The 20,362-nt window shown below is 42.4% G+C and overlaps 2 protein-coding genes across 3 annotated transcripts; one reads left to right on the top strand and one right to left on the bottom strand.

Annotated features, from left to right (window-relative positions):
* Positions 1 to 202: 202 nt before the first annotated feature.
* Positions 203 to 9,707, bottom strand: LOC100828969 (myosin-3). 2 transcript variants are annotated; one of them, XM_024456707.1, is made up of 24 exons: positions 8,449 to 9,707; positions 7,982 to 8,083; positions 7,757 to 7,900; positions 7,525 to 7,675; positions 7,413 to 7,440; positions 7,148 to 7,313; positions 6,994 to 7,057; positions 6,869 to 6,882; positions 6,699 to 6,783; positions 6,452 to 6,555; positions 6,222 to 6,363; positions 5,923 to 6,041; positions 5,692 to 5,844; positions 5,525 to 5,614; positions 4,168 to 4,245; positions 3,439 to 3,597; positions 3,124 to 3,324; positions 2,745 to 2,950; positions 2,509 to 2,644; positions 2,221 to 2,350; positions 1,923 to 2,069; positions 1,716 to 1,840; positions 1,282 to 1,488; positions 203 to 1,099 (listed from the first exon to the last, which is right to left on the bottom strand). In XM_024456707.1, exons 1-24 carry the CDS (start codon positions 8,980 to 8,982, stop codon positions 626 to 628), a joined length of 3,759 nt encoding a protein of 1,252 aa, XP_024312475.1. In that variant the 5' UTR covers positions 8,983 to 9,707; the 3' UTR covers positions 203 to 625. The 2 variants fall into 2 exon arrangements, with proteins under 2 accessions (XP_024312475.1, XP_003562871.1); XM_003562823.4 differs by having other exon boundaries at positions 626 to 1,099; positions 6,222 to 6,360; positions 8,449 to 8,982.
* Positions 9,708 to 16,678: 6,971 nt separating this feature from the next.
* Positions 16,679 to 18,608, top strand: LOC100842212. The gene is made up of 3 exons (XM_003562868.4): positions 16,679 to 16,881; positions 16,981 to 17,044; positions 18,138 to 18,608. Exons 1-3 carry the CDS (start codon positions 16,773 to 16,775, stop codon positions 18,295 to 18,297), a joined length of 333 nt encoding a protein of 110 aa, XP_003562916.1. The 5' UTR covers positions 16,679 to 16,772; the 3' UTR covers positions 18,298 to 18,608.
* Positions 18,609 to 20,362: the final 1,754 nt, after the last annotated feature.

Here is a 20,362-nt window from a genome sequence, read left to right as displayed (position 1 = left end):
ATGCATGCTATTTGAACATTTGAACTGGCAGGCATATGAGGCGCAAATGCCATTTTCACCTAAGAACTTGCCACAGCTCCTGGCCATTTCAACATCAAAATATGTTTGCGTGTAGTGGCAGGGATTCTCAGCCCTGCAGAGCAGCTGTTATTCAAGTCTTTGCAAATTCGGATATATTGGAGAAGGGAGACACAGAAGTGGAGACAAGAATGGAATCAAATGCCTTGCACATTCTAATGATTTCTTGCTGTACACATATTACACTCCTACTGTTGCATCTCTATTCGCTCATGGCGGATAATCTGTATTTAGTTACCCTTCCATATTTCAGGTTCATCGCTCTAAATACATGATGACATACTTACACTGACAACTCAGAACTAATATACATTTACAGATCACTTGCAGCGCCTTTGTATTCCCTTTGAGAATCTCAAGAATCCGCATGACTCAGAGCGCAGGTATTGACGATGGAGCTCGTCGTCATCGCTATCTCATTGGCCTTGCGATAAAGAGAGCAAGAACCATGAAATATTCTTCTCTCCTGCCATTTCTGGATTTTTTTTCCTTCGATGCAATGGGGGCGGAAATGTAAAGAAATGATCTGAGCTTATAGCTTCCAAATTTACTTAGAGCTCTTCTTCCCCCACCATCTTTTCCGGGATTTCTCGTCATGGCCACCGACCTTCTGAAGGTTTACCTTGGTCTCCTTCAACCGAGATTTGTAATCCTTCTTCCATGTAGCGAAGCGGTCCTTCAGCTTCCTGAGTTCGTCATCCGGGTTCATGTTTGAACCAATCTGTCCAGACTTAACGGCAACAAGGAAGCCAGCATCGTCATCAAACACCTGCCGCCTATCCTCAAACTCCTTTGCTAGGTGATTCACAACATTTATCCGCCTATCTGAGTTTCCTGTCGCCACTCTAGCTTCAGGGTTGTGGTTTTGGTATTTCAACTCTGCCGCTTCAGGGGTATGGGTCCCTGTGGACATTGTATCTTCAGAGTCGTACTGGGCATGCGTTGGAATGGTATCAGTCCGAGCTGCTCGGGTGGCCATGTCATCAGATGTTAGGCTCTTCTTAGCAGCCACAAGACTCAGCTGAAAAGAAAACAGAGCACACATACAGATGAAGGATTTTCTCATGAAATTTCATCACATGAGGCATGCTGAAGTACAGGATGTTTTCATTTATCTTAAGAGATGAATTTAATGTTTTAGAAAATGTTGATCAAGTAGATTAAAGAGATATACAAGCTACAATATTCATATGAGATAATTACCTGCAGAGAAGAGAGCTGTTTCTTCCATGCCTCTTCCATAGATTTCATTTTGGCCTCATATTCTGACCATTTGTTCTCATACTGTTCCAGTTGTTGCTTCAGCATTGCATTTTCTTCCTCTTTGTCTTGCAATAAAGCCTCAGCTTTCAAAACACGCCCCTGGAGTTCTGTGACAACTGGTTGGGGTGCATACTCTCCATTTGTTTCCTGCCATGGGATGCAAATCATAAAAAAAAAATCAAACCTTTGACACCTCCGCCATTACAGTAGAATCAGTTCAGTAGCTTGTATAGGGAAAACTTCTCAATGACAAAAAACTACAGTTAAATGAATCGCGAGTAGATGAAGTACTCTGTTCATCCAATGCTGGATGAAGGGACTACGCTGCAGCAGCATGGGTCTTGGGAGATTTAAATACACAAAAATGAACTCACATGGCATATCCTCTCTTGTGAAATACTCTTCCGGGCATCCCGTTTCACTTTGTTCTGAATGACTCTTGATTCCCTTTCTTCCTGTAGACACTTAAATCTCCTCCTGGCCAGGCACCCACGCATCACTGCGGAAACAAATGGAAGCAGACAATTTAATAAATGCAATAGTCTAGTGCAATATTGTGATGCTAGGACTTTGTAAATTACCAGACTGTAGAAGAACAATATCTTTGAGTTGTTCAGTAAACATGGTAGCTGCAAGTCGACGCCGACTGTACTTCTGTATGACAACAGCTGCCCTCCATCTCTTGAAAAGATAATCAAACTGAAATCTTGTTTTTTCACCTCTTACAACTGTACAGGGCCAAGGTAAGAAGGTAAATAAAATAACCAAGATTGAACTGATTAACAGCAATGAAAATGTTATATTTTCAAAGTCTGGACATGCTTTCAATTTGTCACAAATATTCAAACCTAACGGGAATACCAAAATAAAGAATATTACATGACTGCAAAGTCGTTGCTCCTTTCTTCAGTCTGTGATATTCTTGACGAGTATGCATCCCACGGAAGTTTTTCTGAATCCGAAGGGCTCCATGGAGCATTCGGCTTTTAGCTTTTTCCAGTGCAGCAACCTACAGAAATATCAGCAAGAATGACAAACAAAATCCATATACATGAAGAGAGAATCATTGCAAAGTAAATTTGACTGCTATACTCAAATACTATCAATCTTGTATACTAAACTGCATAGTTGAGTGTATGATAAAAAATGTCAGAATGCTTGTCATACCTGTCCTGTACGAAGAAACAATTTTGTGTAGCCAACTTGATACATTTCTGGAGGGATACTGAATTGCTGTAATACAGCAACTGAAATACTAAGTGGATTCTGAGATGCGCCAAAATGGGAGACAAGAAACCCATATCTGCAGATTATTATAAAGAGATGGAACTTGGAAGTAAGTGTGCAGTTTTGAACAAAGTAAACAACTATACTTATGACATCTAGCTCTGCAGAGTAGCAACCTTTCAGCAAACTGTTGGTGAGTCATCCTAGTTGGATAGCCTGCTCTTGATATTCGCACAACTTCGAGCACCCCACAGCACTTAAGCTGGTGCAAGACAAGATCATGCTCGAATTGCCTGGGGCGTTGTTTGTTATTAGGCTGGATGCATCGAATAAAATGAGGAGTTGTATTCTCCAACTGCTGCATTAGCTTGAATAATTGAGCCTGAATATAAAATAGAGTATCAAGATGGTTATATGTAAAACTACCTTTACAGTAACGCAAGCAACATCATGCACTGAGATGTTACCAGAGAATGATTAAAAATTACAGAGTCGCAAGCAATAAATTAGATTCTCAAGAAAAATCATCTGATCAGATGAATACATAATAAATACCTTAAATTTGGTCACCACACTTTGTTTTTGTGAATCAACTACCAAGTGGCGTGACAAACTTGATTTACTCTGAGAATCAGCAATCATGACAGAGGCAAAATCTTTCGGAAGATCACTTTTGCACGAAGAGAGTAGTTGAATTGACTCGGAGTGCAATGGATCTCTATTCTTCTCCAAGAATCCAGTTGTATCATATGTAACCTAGAATCATAACATGTACAATTACCAGGTAGCATATAGACAACACTAAATAAGTTCCAACAGACAAACCCACAAATGGAGAAAATGTCGGATATGTATTGGAGGACCACCAACCTCTCCAGCATAATGACAAATTTTGAAAGTGCCTTCCTGTTCGCCCTTAAAGACAGAGTTTCCACTCAAGTGCTGCTTAAGCTTGCTAGCAAAGGAAATATCTGTTGCCTTTGGGAACGTAGACTCTTCATCCAGTAAAGACAATAGCCCTAGAGGTTTCTGCCACAATGCAAACTTCTGTGAGATAGTGGAATACAATTACAAAAGATGTAAGCCAGTGGAACTAATATCAACATCATGGTGCCGCAATTTATTTAATTATTTGCACCCAATCAAAAATATATGCATCGATGTTATGATCCATACAATTTTCTTTTAGGAAAGCATGCACGCACTCTTAAAGATATTTCTATCTCTATCAGTTCAAACTTTTCTTTCACTTCACTGCCAATGATCCATTTAGGCTCTGTTTGGCATTGCGGTGGATTATCATAATCCCGTTTTTTTTCACCCGCTTTTCACTATTTTCATGTTTGGCTAACCAACTTCTCTACTTTTGTGTGTATTTTTCCACAGCAGATTATAAAATAAGTTCAGTGCAGCACAGTTCACCAATGCCAAACTGAGCCTTAGTAACTCAGACATGCAGATTATAGTTTCATCTGTCAGGTAAGCAATCACGAAAGAAATGCATTTATATAGCAAGCTTAAAATATTACTCAAACTGATTATGTAGATACAACGAGGTTGTGGTCCATAAGTAAGCGATTCCATGAAATTACTGCATACCTTCTCAAAGAGAGATAAACAGTCAGTGTTGTCCACAAATTCCACACTGGCCCAGTCAATTCCGTCATCTAAGTACTCCTGCAAGAATAGAATTAGCATGCCTATATGCATATAGAGGTAAAGGTGTAAACCTGCAAAGAAGTGATTAAGTGAATACATGTGCAGATAAACGTAAACGGCAAGGCGATCAGCTTTATAACTTCGCAATGCGAAAGCTAACACAAGATATAGATCCTAAAACAACCAAGTAATTTTCACACCTGGAACCAATCATTAAAGATGCAACTCCAACTAGTGTTCTAAGAATACTGGGATGGCATGTAAATTACGTGCATTAGTTAGGTTGTAGACAGCCCTAGTTACCAAAATAAGGGATGATATCCTGTTAGTTAGGCAAACGGGATTAGATAATGTTGTATCCTTTAAATTGAAGACAGAATCTTACTTAGGGATCAACTAAACTGGTCAAGCGTATTAAGATCAGTTCTTAAATATAGTCCTCCCATGTTCGTCCACTCACCTATGTTCCATCCTCCAATCCCCTAAGCCATGACGTCCAGCCATCCTCATGGCATTAGTTGCCCAGGTAGCCACTACATCCTAGAACTTATTGGGCCAGCAGAAACTAAATGCTTCATGTGGTTTTCAAGGGTTGTGTTTCCTGAAACAAATAGAGTTTTTCTTTTGCCTACGTATTAGATAATCACCAAATTTGACATTTCCTCTAAATACCATAGAACTAGCTTTTTAATTGCAGTAGGGTAAAGAAAGTTCAGTAACCAGGGCATGATATGTTAGATAGTTTGTTTCGGGCAATGCTACCATTAAGGATTTTTAGCCTAGCTGCGAGTACTTTGACATCAACCCAGTTTTTTGTTCAGGGAAGGATACTGGAATTGCATTAAAGCATGAATATCTAGCTTGGGGTTGTAAAATCAACTTCAGCATCTGACAACATGCCCCAGCTATAAAGAAGTTAGGAAGTTAGTAGGGCCTGCACATTTAGCAAACAAGCAAGGAGAGCCAATGTACCGTGACACAAGTTTACCAGAAAGAATGTGCATGCAATATAGTTTTATAACAATTTGCACCTTTCAAATAAAAACACACAAATAACTTAGAAGTGTCAGAATCTTACCTCCTGTTCTATTTCCTACGTATTAGATAATCACCAAATTTTACATTTCCTCTAAATACCAAATACCATAGAAAAAGGCTTAATATGTTCTAGTTTTTTTAATTGTAGTAGGGTAAAGAAAGTTCAGTAAACAGTCACGGCATGATATGTTCTACGTATTAGATAATCACCAAATTTGACATTTCCTCTAAATACCATATAGAAGTGTCAGAATCTTACCTCCTGTTCTAGTTTGAAAAGATGTCGGTTAAAATGTTGTTGCAGCCTTTCATTGGCATAATTTATACAGAATTGCTCGAAGCCATTTTTCTGTAATGGTAAAATTAAATGTTATATGAGGAACTGACAAGCAAAATTGATAGTAAAAAAATGCAACCACCCCATACATTGAAAGATTCGAAACCATAAATATCTAAAATACTTATGGATCTTCGTGTCCGTTGTCTTCCCATTCCAAGTGAGTGGTTAATTTGCTCAACAATCCAGTCAAACAAATGGGCATAAATTGACTTCGCTAGAGCATCCCTTGCATCAATGGCCTAGAGAAAATAGAAATCTTATAGATAAAGCAACAGATGACCAATAGTCACATATAGATAAATTTCCTAGGTTCATACCTGGGTCAATGTCAGCCTTTGAACAATATTTTCCTTTCCAGCTTGGATTTTACGAGTTGAGAGAGCAATCACCAATTGAGGAACACTGCAGCCTAACAGCTTTGCTGCGGTAGACAACCCTGCGAAGATGTTAAACAATAGTCATTCCTCACAACTCCACGGAAATCAAATGACTACCAACTTCTTGGTACAAATGCAGAAGATGAGCTACTATACAGTTACATTTTTTAGATATTTCTACAGGATACACCAAAATAGAAAAATACGGAGAGGGTAGATAAGAGAACGGGAAATGGTACCTTCGTTTGAATCAACTTCCACATGGTTTTCATTATCTATCACAGAGAATGAAATGTTTCCCAGCCACAAGACAACTGCGAGCATAGAAAATAATTCCATTTGGTTTTCCCCAGATATATGAATAATGTCCAAGGCATCCTGCTAATGAACAAATTGGCGTAAGTAATAAATAATATGAGATAATACTGGAAATTTTAGCGGAAAGTTGGCTGATCTCCAGCAACATTACCAGTAGCGATGAAAACTTTTTAGCATCATCAACGCCATCAATTCTCAAACATGCACTCTGCTTCAAGTAATTGTAATAATCGGCGTCCCTCAGAAATAATTTTTCTGCAACAGCACATGCATATAACAAATTAGATAAATGACACAGAGGAGACACAAGGAAAGGTGGGATACATGTGTTCCTTAACAGGAGCACCCTTAATATAACTCCAATTGCAACAACAAGATATCAATATGGCGGTATGTACTTCTGTGAAGAGGTGAAGCTCCAGAGCACAGTTGATAGAAAATATGATATGACCTCTCTCCTGATGCCCTTCGAACCACCCTCGACTGCACAAGCAAGATAGAAGATATTACACCTTTAAAAAATAATCAAATATGGAGCTTTTGGTAATGCTGATGCCTACTATTTTACCTTCTCAAGCAGAACTGTCCAATGAGATTCAGTCAGAAGAACACACATGCCCAAATAAACAAGTTATCAGGAAGTTCATCAATATTATCTAGCTATGTAAACAATAAAGAGTACAGAAGGCTTACATGTTTGGATTTTAGCACCACAAATCTTCCCAGTTTCAGAAAAGTGCATTTCAGTGAGCTTTCCCTACATCAAAATCATCAAGGTCTCATAAGAATTATTTAAGAATGATGAATTGATGTACAATAAAACAATTCTAAATGAAGATGAACTCACGAATCGGCTCGAGTTATCATTTCTTGACGTTTTCGCATTCCCTAATGCTTCCAGAATAACATTGGTCTGTAGAACCTCAGACTCCATTCCGTTAGCACCCCCTAGAGCAGCCAAATATTGCATGGCAATTTTAGCTGTTTCGGTTTTTCCTGCTCCACTTTCACCACTGAAATAAGACAAACAGCACAGACACCACACTAAGAGTTGGGCAAACAGAGTTTCTAAGATAAACTGTGATTACAAAGGCATGGTACAAGATTCTTACCTTATTATTATAGATTGGTTTGTGCCATCTGCAGGGTATCATCAGTTGCATTAGAAGACAAGTCTTGCAAAATAATCCTATAAAATTAGCTACTCTATTTTTTAACACCTACCCCTCAGCATTTCATTAAAAGCCAAATCAGCAATTGCATACACATGTGGATCATTCTTGAGCTTCTGCCTGTATTGCCTGATGAAATCTTTCCCGTAGAGTGGAACTTCTTTTAGGGGGTTGACAGCAATCAGAACAGGTCCTGCTTTGGTCTAAAAGGATGAAAGAACACAAGTGGAAGAGTCAGAGGCTATAACATAAAGAATCTGATGAGCTTGTTGGATAGTGCGTACATAGATAAGATCATGAGAGTATCGGAATTGCAGATTGTAAAGGACGGAAGGTGCATTTAAGTAGCTCATCTGGATCAAATCATCCACTCCATTTAGAATATCAGGGTTGGCAGGCAAAAGTCTCTCTGGTGACAGCGTCAAAATCTGCAAAGAAACCATGTCTTAATAACAATGTTACACAAATTTGCTCAAAGAATTGTACTGTGATAGCAACATGAGACTCACTTCTCCATTAGCCAGGAGTATTTCAACGTCATCTCCAGAAATTGATTGGACCTGTCCGAGTTCCCACTTCTCATCCGATGAAGAGCACCAAACCCGTAGCTTCTGAAAAAAATCCAAATCTTATTATGTTGCCTTTTTATCAACCATAACATAAGGCTCAAATCATCAAGGGAAAGCAAATGAATGCTGCCTGCGTCTACTGCTAAATGCTGCATGATAACAAGTTCAGCATAGCACATCAAATTCTTACTGGTACATATAGAAGGGACTTGCAAGCAAATAGGTGTATAAATTCAGCATATAAAAAACGGTTAGCATTTCTTGGCACTGTGAATTTCTGTCATCATATCAGAGAAAGATTCAGCCCAATTCCATGTGACAGAGACAAACTGAACTGTTGAACTGTATTTTCTTGCGAGTGATAATAAGATAAATCTCATCAATTTCATAATCAACAAGATTCTCACCTTCTGGAGGACATAGTCCATGGGCTTCCCATTTCTCTTTGCCCTTGCTGATGAAATAGAGGAAGATGGAGGCTCCTTGCAGGCAATTGTATCCTTCCTCTCCTCATGGAAGTCCTCAACATATGGCGACTCATCCAGTGGTTCCACATTACATAGCTTCCTCTTAACCCTGAATATGTGACTTTTTACAGTCTTCCCTTCCTTAGCCTCCTGCCCACCAATCTCCTTGTTAACCTCTGGCTTCTTCTCCTTCTCAATCTCTGGATTATTCACCTTTTGAACCTCCGGCTTCTTGTCAGCCATCACGGTATCCGTCACAACGCCTTCTGCCATGCAGTTCTCAAGATGAACCCTAGGAGGTGTTGGCGACCGTCTTGCAGTGGGCAACCGACCACGGCACGTCGGCCGGGCTGGCAATGCCGGCGGCACATCCTTGGGTTGCTCATCACGCTTCTTTATGGTCTCGAGCAAGACTTCAAGGGAGCTCTTCTGAACGGCTGGGACCGGTGCCATCACGGCGGCTGCAGAGAGCATCACCGCCGAGAAATCAACACGCCACGGGACCAAACCAGTGACCCACGCAAAGGCTCACACAGCAATACGCCAAATCCTACAGCAGAATGCCATGGAGACCAGAAATTTCTCCATTTCTCATCAAATCAGCGCCAACTCCAGGCGTATGAGCCCCTGACTCAACAAGGGCTCGAAAGCGACACCCGCCCAAACCCCAAATTCCACAACCAGACACTAGAAAACCTCAAAATTCCCCCAAAAATCTCTCGAAATCTCACGCTCCCAGACCCGAATCAGCAATGATCTCACACGCCAATAACAAATTCGGCGGTGCCGCACAAGGCACCGGATAAAACCCAAACTCTGCACGATTTTTAAGGGGGGGAGAACACGGCCAAGCTTGGAATCGGCAGAGCGGCAACGAAAGCTGCGATCTCTGGCGAAAGAAAAGGCGAAAGGAGCCGAAACCAAAGCAAAGCCTGCTCCGAATCAAAGGGTTGGCGCACTAACAGCAGCAGAAGAAGAAATCGTCAAAGGAACGCATCAAAATCGAGCACTGGAGGAACAGGATAATTTCTCCCCCCTACTGCAAAAACACGCACTATGAACCGCTCCCGAATCAGGACGAAAACCCAAAACCAAAAACACAATTATTTCGCTCTCTCGCTCGCTCTCGGGGCTTTTGTTTGCCTCTCCCTCACAATTTCAAACCTCCATCCCCTCCACCATACTCCCCTGTCTTTTTCCCCTTTCCCCTTGATCCGTTACTTAGGCCAGTGAGAAAATATTTCGGCCAGAGAAAATAAAACTACCAATATACCCCCTCCGATGATCACAAATTACGGTGGTTGGACGGTGGCATTCTCGTGGATATTGCGGGGATTAAAGGGTGGATGGATGTGACCTGTGAATTGGCGGTTGCGGTTTGGACCGTTGGATGCCAGAGGCTGTGCGTTCCGCACCACGACTTCAATTGGGACGAGAAGTTACGCAACTGCCCCTGGAAGATTAGTGCTCTGGCACCACCAATTCTGACCAGTTGGATCTTGTGTGTTCTTCTAATGGGAAGGAGTATATATAAAAGAAGCTTCTTTACTTATTTCCTATCTTAATGTCATCAAAATAGAAATAGAAGATAGGATAAGTACTTCGGCACATTCTGTTTGGCAGGTCTTATCTTTTTTCTAAGATATATGATGGCAGGACTTATCTGTTTGTTGTGTTTGTGTATTACGGTCAATGGGAAGAATCAGGGCATCATGTTTTTGTCATACGTTAAAAGTACTCCATGTTTGTGTTATGGTCAATGGAAGGTCATGCATTATGAAATGTACAATTTTTATTAGGTGCTCGTGTTTTCATGAACCTAGATGGGGGTGGTCGCTGGTGATGTATACATATAATAATACTTAGTTCGAGGTACAGATCATCAACTCAACTCTTGTTTGCTTCAAGATCCATGCAGGTTTTTTGTCTTCGTATAAATTGAGTAAAATATACCACTGGTTCATAAACTCGGCAAAAATGAACACTTTAATCCACGAATTCGGAAAACACACGCTTAAACCCCTAAATTGGGACTACTGTGTCACTTTAGTCCAAAAACGATTCAGCGAGGCTTAACCACGCCATGTGGCCGCCACGTCGGCATCGGCCAGGACCGCAGGCTGCTACTTAATTTTCTCATGATTTTTTTTGCAAAATCACCGCGTCCGAACCGCCCGTGAGGAGCAAGACGGCCGCGTCCAGACGGAGATGCTGGGTCCCTGAGAACCACGTTGTTGCTGCCGCTGGCTTGCCTGAGGTCGCTATCAAGCCCACAACGCTCAATTTTGACGAGAGAAGCCGGTGAAGGAGTCGTCGGAGCAGACGTGTCGTGTTTAAGCCTCGCTCAATCGTTTTTGGACTAAAGTGATACAATTTTCCGAGTTTAGAGGTTTAAGTGTGCGTTTTTCAAGTTCGTGACTAAAGTGTTCATTTTTGCCAAGTTCATGGACTAGTGGTATATTTTACTCTATAGAGTTCTATGTCAAAATGTAGTACTCCCTCCGATCTTAAATTCTTGTCTCAAATTTGTCAAAATATGGATGTATCTATTCTTAAAAATTGTCTAGATACATGTAATATTTGACAAGGAGGAATTACCAAATAAAAGACTGTTGTGTGCGCCAGATGTAAGAAACAAAACCTTAGCCGTCAGAGTTTCTATCTTCAACTGTTGATTTCGGTGTCGGGAGATGGGAACCACAAATTAACACCTAGCATGAGTGTTCAACGGTTTTAGCTTCTTACTACTATTTCAGCTAGAGTGACTCATGCACTATACTAACGAGGTTAGTGTAGCTTGTGCGGATATGTTCTTCTGCATTTTGGTCGCTAGATCTATGGAGAAATATCGACGTGGATCTAGATTTTGTTGTTAAACAATATTGTATAACTTTTAGTTTTATCAAGAATCATTATTATTGATGTCCATTTTAGTCTGGTCGTTTGTTCGTACTCTTATTGTTGCATCAATAAAGCTAAATAAATAGAGCGAGATGTTAGTTCTAAAAATAAGTACTAAATAAGTAAACTACAGTTTGGACATTGTGGGGTTGCCTGATCATGTATTACTCATCCTCGCTCTGATTTCACCTACGTGTAATACCCGCCACTCCGTTTCTAAATAGATGTGCCTCTAAAGTTGGGCACACGAATTAAGAGTTTAAACGAAATGTCTACATTGATCTCTCCGTTTCTAATTAGGTGTGTCTCAAAAGTTGGACACAAGAATTAAGATTTTAAGCGAATTTTCTACGTTGATCTCTAATTAGTTTAATGCACATAAATTCTCTCGCTAAGTTTCCATTTTTGCTCATTCGAAGTAATATGAAGTATCCATTTTTCCTCATTCGAGGTACGATGTCGATAAAGACGCAAGAGAAAACGCGACCGCAGATATCCGAGGAGCTACTACGTTAACGACTAGGTCGGTTTGGACCAGAACTCCCGAGATAACTTGATGATGCCCCACGCCTTGCTACAAAACCATGTTAAAATAAATGCATAAATAACTGCTTAAAATCAACTAACACTGATAGGGGAAAAGATGCAAAAATGTTCTTGTTTAAATTAAAAACAATAAACCTAAGAAATATGTGACGAAATGATTGACTTGATGAGATAGCATGGTTGGATTGGTGGATTAATGCAAAAGTGTAAATAACATGCATTGGCTTAAAAAAAGACACACTCGCTTCGTTCAAAAATGAGTAATTTAGATTTATATAAAAATTTATACAAATTCAAATTACTTATTTCCGGACGAAAAAAGTATATAATGTGTTGTGCTGGCATGAATTGCATGGAGAAACTAATAAAAAAACGTAACGTATGAGCACGCCGCATAATTTCGTTTGATGCGGAATCATGTATACGTGAAGATACGTAATAGTGGGATATTAACTACTCGTTTCGTTCCTGAATGGTTTAAAACCACGACGGGATATCGAAGATTCTATGGAAAATGTCGTACGAGTGCCGTCCGTCCGGCCGCAAAATCAATGGAGCCACGAGCTCTGTCATTGCGAATTCTATGGCCATCGCAGGACACACGCCTCCTCAGAGTCAAGATATACTATACAGGACGTGATTGCAAAACAGGAACAATATTGAATTACGGGGCTTCAAAACACAGTGCGAGTTTCTGGTTAGTTACCTGGGCCTTTAATGGCCACCAAACGAAGGACGCCCAACATCCCTGCAGTTACGTGAAAAATCCTGTCAGTGACAGTACAACGCTCAGAGCAAGGAAATGCCAAATATACCCTCTCGTCTCAGTCGCCGAGCTACTGCAACGCACAGGCCGCCACAGGTAGGAAACCAAAGCAGAGAACATGGTAGTGTCCACTTAAATCCTACGTGTGCCGTGCCGTCTACAAAAAAACATCTCACACCTGTGACTGCCCACCGGGGCTCGCTTGGTCGCGGGGCCCGGACGCAGCGAGAGGTACAACACGTAGCACGTGCGGCAGGCATGCAGCGTGACAGCTAACAGCTGCTCGTGCAGTAAGACTGCGGCAGGCACGCTCTTTCAGTCAGAGGCAGTTAGCGTGGTTGGAGACCGTGATTTGCTTTGTGCGCTTGCTTTGCTTTACGTAAAAGCAAATAAGTACAGCAATCCTCTGGGAGCAACTGTTTTCTGGAGAAACCATCCTCTGGTAAGCTGTTTTCTGGAGACTCCGTTCTCTCCTCCGGTAAAACCATGGCACGCTCCGCTCCTGTGGCTTTGCATGATGATGAATGAGGCGCACCCCGTGTTTTGGTGCCAGTGGTGCGTGCTGCGGAAGCTGTGGCTTTTGGATTGGCTGCGCTGCTGAGCGGCGGGGAAACACACGACACGAGCGCGCGCGGATCTCCTGGCGGTTGCTGCGACGGGCGCCAACACCCAGTCCAGGTTCCTATGATGACGGTGGGCTTTTGAGAACAAGATTAATAGTTGCAGTAGATTTTGCCACTTCATCTTTAAGTAGTATAATAGTTAGCATGTATAATAAGTCGGTTATAAAAAATACTATTTAATTAATAGCAGGCCCACGTTACTGTCTCACAGGGTGCCTAGGAACACGTGTTGCAGCTGGCTATTAGTTAACAACCCTCTTCTCTTCTTTCTTCTCTTCTATTTCCTCCAACTAAGCACTAATATAGTATTTAAATTGTTGTGGCCAGCTTATAGCCTACTATTATTCTTGCTCTGACGCGATCGACGACCTGGGCCCGGGTGCCACGCGGGCGGTGATCTCCTGTTCCCAGATCTCACCAGGAGAGCCAGAACCAGATGCTAGAAAAAAGCGAAAGGCCAGGTGGGGGCTATGTTGCTTCCCTGTTTTTGGGTGTGTCTCTGTTTTCCCCATCCGTGTGAACGCATTCTTTACCATGGCCCACAGTTCCCCTCGCCAGGAATAGATAGAGAGAGAGAGGACATTTCTGAAGGGACGTTTAAAGGAGGAAATTCCGTTGGTTAACAACTCGATTAATGGTGCCGTGATTTGTTGTTCGTACACAGTAGAAGGGGGTCTCTTGTAATCTCGTTCAGGCGTTACGAAGATGCTACATTATCCCACTTTGGATATAGCCCGGTCCATGCATGTCATCCGAAATGATGGCTGTAGCCACGCTCCCTAGCTTTCTTTCTAGCTCAACGGTTGGCGACGCGACCTTCTCAGCCGAACCTAGTACTACTAGTCCGATCCTTTCCGGTAGCTAGCTCTCCTCATTCCACTAGACCTTTAGGCCATCTTAATATTCATTCCCAGCAGACCTTTAGTCCTAGAATCAAGTACTACTCGCTCCATTATCAGCGCATCAGCATACTCTACGTGGTGGCTAGATATGCATGATGGAGACTTTGCGCCACTCACGCACGCACTGCTGATCCCTTTTCCGTGCCGTCTTAACAAATGATTATGTGTAGCGAAGTTTGGTCAAGATCATGCGTGTGGGGGGTGCGGTCGATCCGGGCCTTGCTTGCAAGCGAGGGTGCACTGGCAGTGGCAGGAGACAGCCAACCAACCGGGCAAATGCAGTACTCGGCCACTCACGTATCCTAACACATTGATTCGGGGAATTATGTGTGTCGGGGACCACCGGTATCCGTAACACCAAACACTCCCACCTTGAATCTGCGCTTCTGGTACTGCTCCTACTGATTATAGTTACAGTACGGTCAGTACCTCCATCCTCAAATAAAGAAATGGAATTACTACTGCTTCCCAAAATGAAGTGTTTGCGTGGTGAACCGGTGTTTATGTTTGCGTGAATCGGTGTTTACGTGATGCGTGGAGTTCAGATCAGCGATTAGTCGGGGCCAGAAAAAAGATGGTACTACCAAAAAAAATGCTCAAATTTCTTTTTGGGTTAATCAAATCTACGGCACCGCATAACCCCCATGATCAGGGGGAATGTCCTCTTCAAGTACACTCCAGCCACTAAACGCCCCAAAACACGTGTCCTACATACAGTTTGAAACCCCAATCGACACGCCCGGGTGTCGGCCACGGCATGGCAATGCACGCATCCGCCTCACTCGATCGACCGGCTTACATATATACACGCATATCGTCCAAAGCGCACTCCTGATTACCATCATCTGTTGGGGACTTGGGGCAGAGCAGACAATAAGATGAGAATTCAGACAGATGGAAAACGACGGGAAACATCCCCCTGATTATCGCCCCCGCGCTCGTCGCCACTTGGAAGACGCGGGCCGATCGCTTTGCTTGGTCTTGCCGTTTGCGTTTGTCGCGGCCGGCCAGTGCTGGGCGCCGTTCTTCTTCTAGTTCCTGTCCTCCTTTTCTTTTACGGTTGGTGAGCTCGCCCAATCGCCGACGGCCGACGGGGCCACGTTCAGAAATCAGAAAACGAAAACGACGCCTTCTCCTGACGTTATACTCCTGTCGAGGCAGTGGAAGATCGAGCAGAGTAGCAGTTACATCAGTTATCTGAGCACCTTGGTGAGAAAAAAAAAAGGCTATCTGATGCAAGGGGATATATACTGCGTGCACAGGACCGCGCCAAGTGTTTGCATCACGTCGTGTCCTCGCTTGCGGTTCCTGTCCAGGCAGCCGGTGGTGGCCGCGGAAGGCTGATCGGGATGTGGCTCGGATCCGTTTACGTGGTCAGTTCTTGATTTCTCTTCGTGGTGATGCACGCGCTGATGGATCCTGCTACATACTGCCGTCTTGGAGTGTTGAAAACTTCAGGAAACTGATATCATGACTTTCTGTGACGTGGGTTCAGTCGAGGACGTGGCCGGCATGTTTTGGCTCTAGGTGTTTGGACTCTGGAGTCTGGCCGATCGCTTTCTTCTCCTGCGGTACCGTGGCCCCGCGGATTATCGTATCCAAGGAAAATGGATTGCCATCCCAGAAAAGCGAGGAGAATGATCTGCCACCATGCAACGATAAATTAAATCGCTCAGGGTGTTTTCGGTCGAATCGTGTAATCCCGGAGTAAATACTAGTGGCAGCAACTCGTTTCTGCACTTGTCGAGAGGGATCGAGTACGTTAGTATATTGACTTGCTGGGGGATTGCTATCGCCAAAAAAATAAAAGGCAGAGAACCACAATACTTTGCCTTATTTCTCGGCTGACCAATCAATTGAGAAAGCAACGTGTGAGATGGATTGCTGCTGCAATGGATACCACGCCAACATAACAGCTAGTGATGGTTTGCTACAGTGCTTCTTATCCTCTTCAGTCTACAACGCCTGAGAATTGAAGCCTTGAAGGCACGGAGAACGGGGGAAATAAAAGAGGATCTAGGGAAGGAGGATTTTGTTTTTCCACGTCGTTCATAGGAGAAGGTAGCACACTGGAACAGCCTCCGAGCTTCAATCTCCCTTCAGGATGGCCCCGTACCCACATGGATTCATAGTCTTCAACTTGTTAATCACCTGCAGACAGTCTGATGCGCATCAATATTCCTCTGATGCAGATCAAAGGAAACAAATTCTTTTTTTCTAGGGGGATCAAAGAAAACAAATATGGCCTCAGGCTAAACGTTAGGCTCAAAGGTTCAAACAGAATAGGCAATAGCAGCCCATACTTATTCACGAAATCAACGACGGCCTTGTTTCGATTCGTTTCTAAATCCAATGGGCCTCAGTTGGCCCGTTTTCTTCTCCTAAAAAGACTAGGCCCGTTTCCTTGTACCTCTCATAATAGCAAGAAACAACTTCGCTCCCCTGCTCCACGGTGGCGGAACAAACCACCGAGCCAAAGGCCCAAAGCCCCGGGAAACCCTAGGACGAAGAGAAGGGCGCGCAGCCATGGCGAAGAGCCGCAACAAGAACAAAGCCAAGAAGGGCGGCGACGCTGCCCCCATGGACACCTCCGAGGGCGCGCCCGCCACATCCACCGCCACAGAAATCCCGCAGCGTAATTTTGAGCCCCTCTATTTTCTTCAGTGATATCTTGGTGTTCGACTCCTTGACCCGGATCTTTATCGTCCCGTGTTTTCTCCTCAATGGTTTGCAGCGATGGATACATCCGAGGGGAAGCAACCCTCTTCGGCATCGGCTTCCCTCAGTTCGATTAGCAGGTGAGCAAAAGGATTCCTCGGGTCTCAGGTCAATCTTAATGAGTCCACTGCCTTATGAGGTTATAAACATATCGATGTGGCATGAGCTGGTGACATATTGTTACTTTGATCTAATTGACGGGGGAACCTTTTGATTTTAAGTTTTTGACATATGACTAATTTTGAAGGACAATTTATGATATGATTCACGCAGCATTTTGTGTTTATGCATGAAGGACACGATTATTTCCAAGTATGTATAAGTATAACCTGTGGTACTGCGAAAACATGTGCGAGGGTTACATAATGTTAGCCTCAGATAGTTTCTGAATGTGTCTTGCCACCTAGGAGCTTCTCTTCATCTATTTATCTATTTTGTACCCCCACTAATACTATGCCCTGGCTAACTAGGAGTTTGTACATGTGATATTTTTAAATTAAATGTGATAATATACTGTTGGTGGTGGGCTTTAAAAATTATATTCTAGATTGAGGTTTTTTTGTGTTCGAAATACCTGGTATGGTATAGTGTGTTCCATCCATTTCTTTAGCAGCAGCCATCTGGTTACTGACATTGCCATGACCAAACTGCATACCTACAATTGAGTTTGTTTCACCACAAACCTATGTTACTGCTACATATGTCACTTGTGTTACATCTTCCTAATCCTTTATATTTTCAAGCAACCAGTGTCATTAATTTATCTAAGCTACTACTAAGGGGGATGTAAGAGCAGAAGGCATTACTCATTGTAACAATGTCAGCCTCCTTTTGCATTCAGCATAATTCAGGTTTTTTATATTAAAGTTTGGTGAGATGCTACCAAAAAGTGTATTAGAATTCTGCTTTCTTTATTATACTAGCCCCTTCCTAGACCCCTTGTTAAAGTTTGCTGATATGCTGCTGAAAGTGGATTAGTAAAAATTCCATAGATATTTAGCACCACAATATGCACTTATGCTTTGCTTCCGGTATGTCTTACCTGTTTTCCTTGGGAGTTTGTTATTGCTTTTTGGATACAGATTCCTGGAGCATGTTATTGCTTTCTGAATGCAGATTCCTGGCATATGGTGAATATCTGTTTTTATGTGATCGCTTTGTCTCTTTCAACAGGAAAATTAAAAAGGGTGTGCAAATTAAAAGGACAAAAAATATGAGGAAAATGAAAGCTGTTGCAAGGGCCATCTCAAAAACTGAGAAGTCAGAGGAGAAAGTCTTGAAAGCCAAAAGCAAGAAGACAAGGATTCAATCTGCCAAGTCCTTGTATGATTAAGGTCGCAGTCGTTAATTTTGTGTACGCTGTAGAGCAACCAAATCCATGTGTTTCAGAAAGCATGCTTTGTTGCGAAAAAATATTCCGAAGGGGCCCTAAGAGATGGCCTGTGATCATGCCTAGTATTAGCATAGTATGGTTATTATTTTTTCAAAATTGTTGGATATGGATCATTGCATAGTCACCGAGTTGAAGGAAAATCGTGTTATGTCAATTGTTGGTATAGAAACAAATTTAGTGCATGTTGAGGCACCATGAACCAAGCACGCAGAGCTAGAAAAGAAGAGAAAAACCATCATTTATTTGATATAGAGAATATTCTTGCAGTGTTGAGGATATGGTTAAAACTTCAAGCCTCTTAATGGGAAGATTTTTTGCAACCGAAGGTCAATATGGGGGTAGCTTTGTATTGACTTTCTTTTCCTTTGGCCCTAAGGAACTAAAGAGCATTTCATAAAATCCTTGAATAATAGCTCTATCTCGAAATACCTCTTTCAGCTGCATCTAGAGTATTGATGTGTTTCCTGATGGCATACCCCGTACGCCAATGTGGCCTAGATTCTTTTTAGGATATATCAGGTACCTCTAGATTGCATCGTTTGTGTATAGTATACTTAGTTCTATTTCTATACACTTCGTGGTGATCCAATCGTTTTGAATGTTTTTGTTGTTGAGAATAGTCGTTTTGGAATGGTTGGTTGCCCAGCGTGTTGGCTGATGAGAAAATGAAGTGTGACTCCGTTCCGTTCCTTTCAGTTCCAGTTCTCACGCAATGACGCAAGAGACAACTCACAGCATCTCCTGCCTGCGGCTGTTGAATGAGCCCTGAGCCTCCGAGGGTCTAATTTTGGCACGCCTTCTCGTTTCATGGCAAATACAAATTCCCAAGTCAATCGTTGAAACTGTATATTTTGATTCTCATATGAGGGACAAAATTGAAGCCTCGACAACTATACCTTGAGCGCCTTATTTTCTTTGTACATGTTTCACGTAGCAAGGCAAGATACAGTCATGAGACTGACGGAAACGTTTTGGTTTGTTCCAGCAGAAACTACGTGTAGTTTAAAATGGGTTCAAACATGTCATGATTTGAGTACAGTTGAATATAGTTCCATTCCTTCCCCGTAAAAAAGAAAAAGAATAGTTTCATTCCTAGTCTTTCTGATCCATAAAAAGTGTCGCTCACTTAGTACAAAATTTATACTAACTTAATACAAAATGAGCGACACTTTTTATGAATCGGAGGGAGTATTTTATTTTTAGAAGAAGGTTCATTGAAAGAAAGGAAAGTTCATATGGACACACCGGTCACCGGCTCTTTTACCCTTTTTTTTAAAATACACCGGATGCTTTGAACAAAAGGCGAGGCTATACAGGAGAAGAGGGCAACGAACAAACAACTAAGGGGGGAGAAAAAACAGCAGCAGGATGCTTTCTGTTCTATTCAAATTTGGAGAGCGCATTGCCGTGCTGCTTTTGAAGTGGAGTAGAATTATTTTGTACACGACGTACGCCGACTGCAAAGTATGCCACCCCGCGGCACGTCTGTGTGTCGTGAGAGCTACAGCCAGTGAGTATATCTGCACCCTGACGCGTTCCAGAAACGTGCTGCAGTGGTGGCGCCGTCAGAGCACATCCGATTCAGTACCGGCAGTGCTGAATTGAAGTAGCTTCTGGGCTATGAGACATACACTATGTCACTTTTAAAGATTTGTAAAAACGCACCTGAAACCCTACAATCCATTCACCATTGCGTAGACCTTTGCTTATGCATAGGACACACTCTTGCTCATTCTCATTTGCCATCTTACCTTTCTTTTAGAAGGAAAACACACTCTCTCGGTATCTAAATCAGCATACAACCGTATTTTTACTATTTAATCGCTCGCGGCACGTTCCCAATCGATGCGTTGATGATCTACAAATCAGCCACAGATGTACCGTCTTTGCCGCGTTTGATAATAGTCTTTGAATTATTTCCCCCAAAAAAAAAGTCTTTGAACGGTGACTTCTGGTCAGCATGTGGGGGCGACTCTTTGGGCCCTTTTTCAAAGCCTTTGCTACG

The sequence above is a fragment of the Brachypodium distachyon genome, chromosome 1, assembly GCF_000005505.3.
Source record: "Brachypodium distachyon strain Bd21 chromosome 1, Brachypodium_distachyon_v3.0, whole genome shotgun sequence".
Taxonomy (NCBI): Eukaryota; Viridiplantae; Streptophyta; class Magnoliopsida; order Poales; family Poaceae; genus Brachypodium; species Brachypodium distachyon.
The sequence above is the reverse complement of the archived record's forward strand: the minus strand, read 5'-3'. Positions and strand labels throughout refer to the sequence as shown.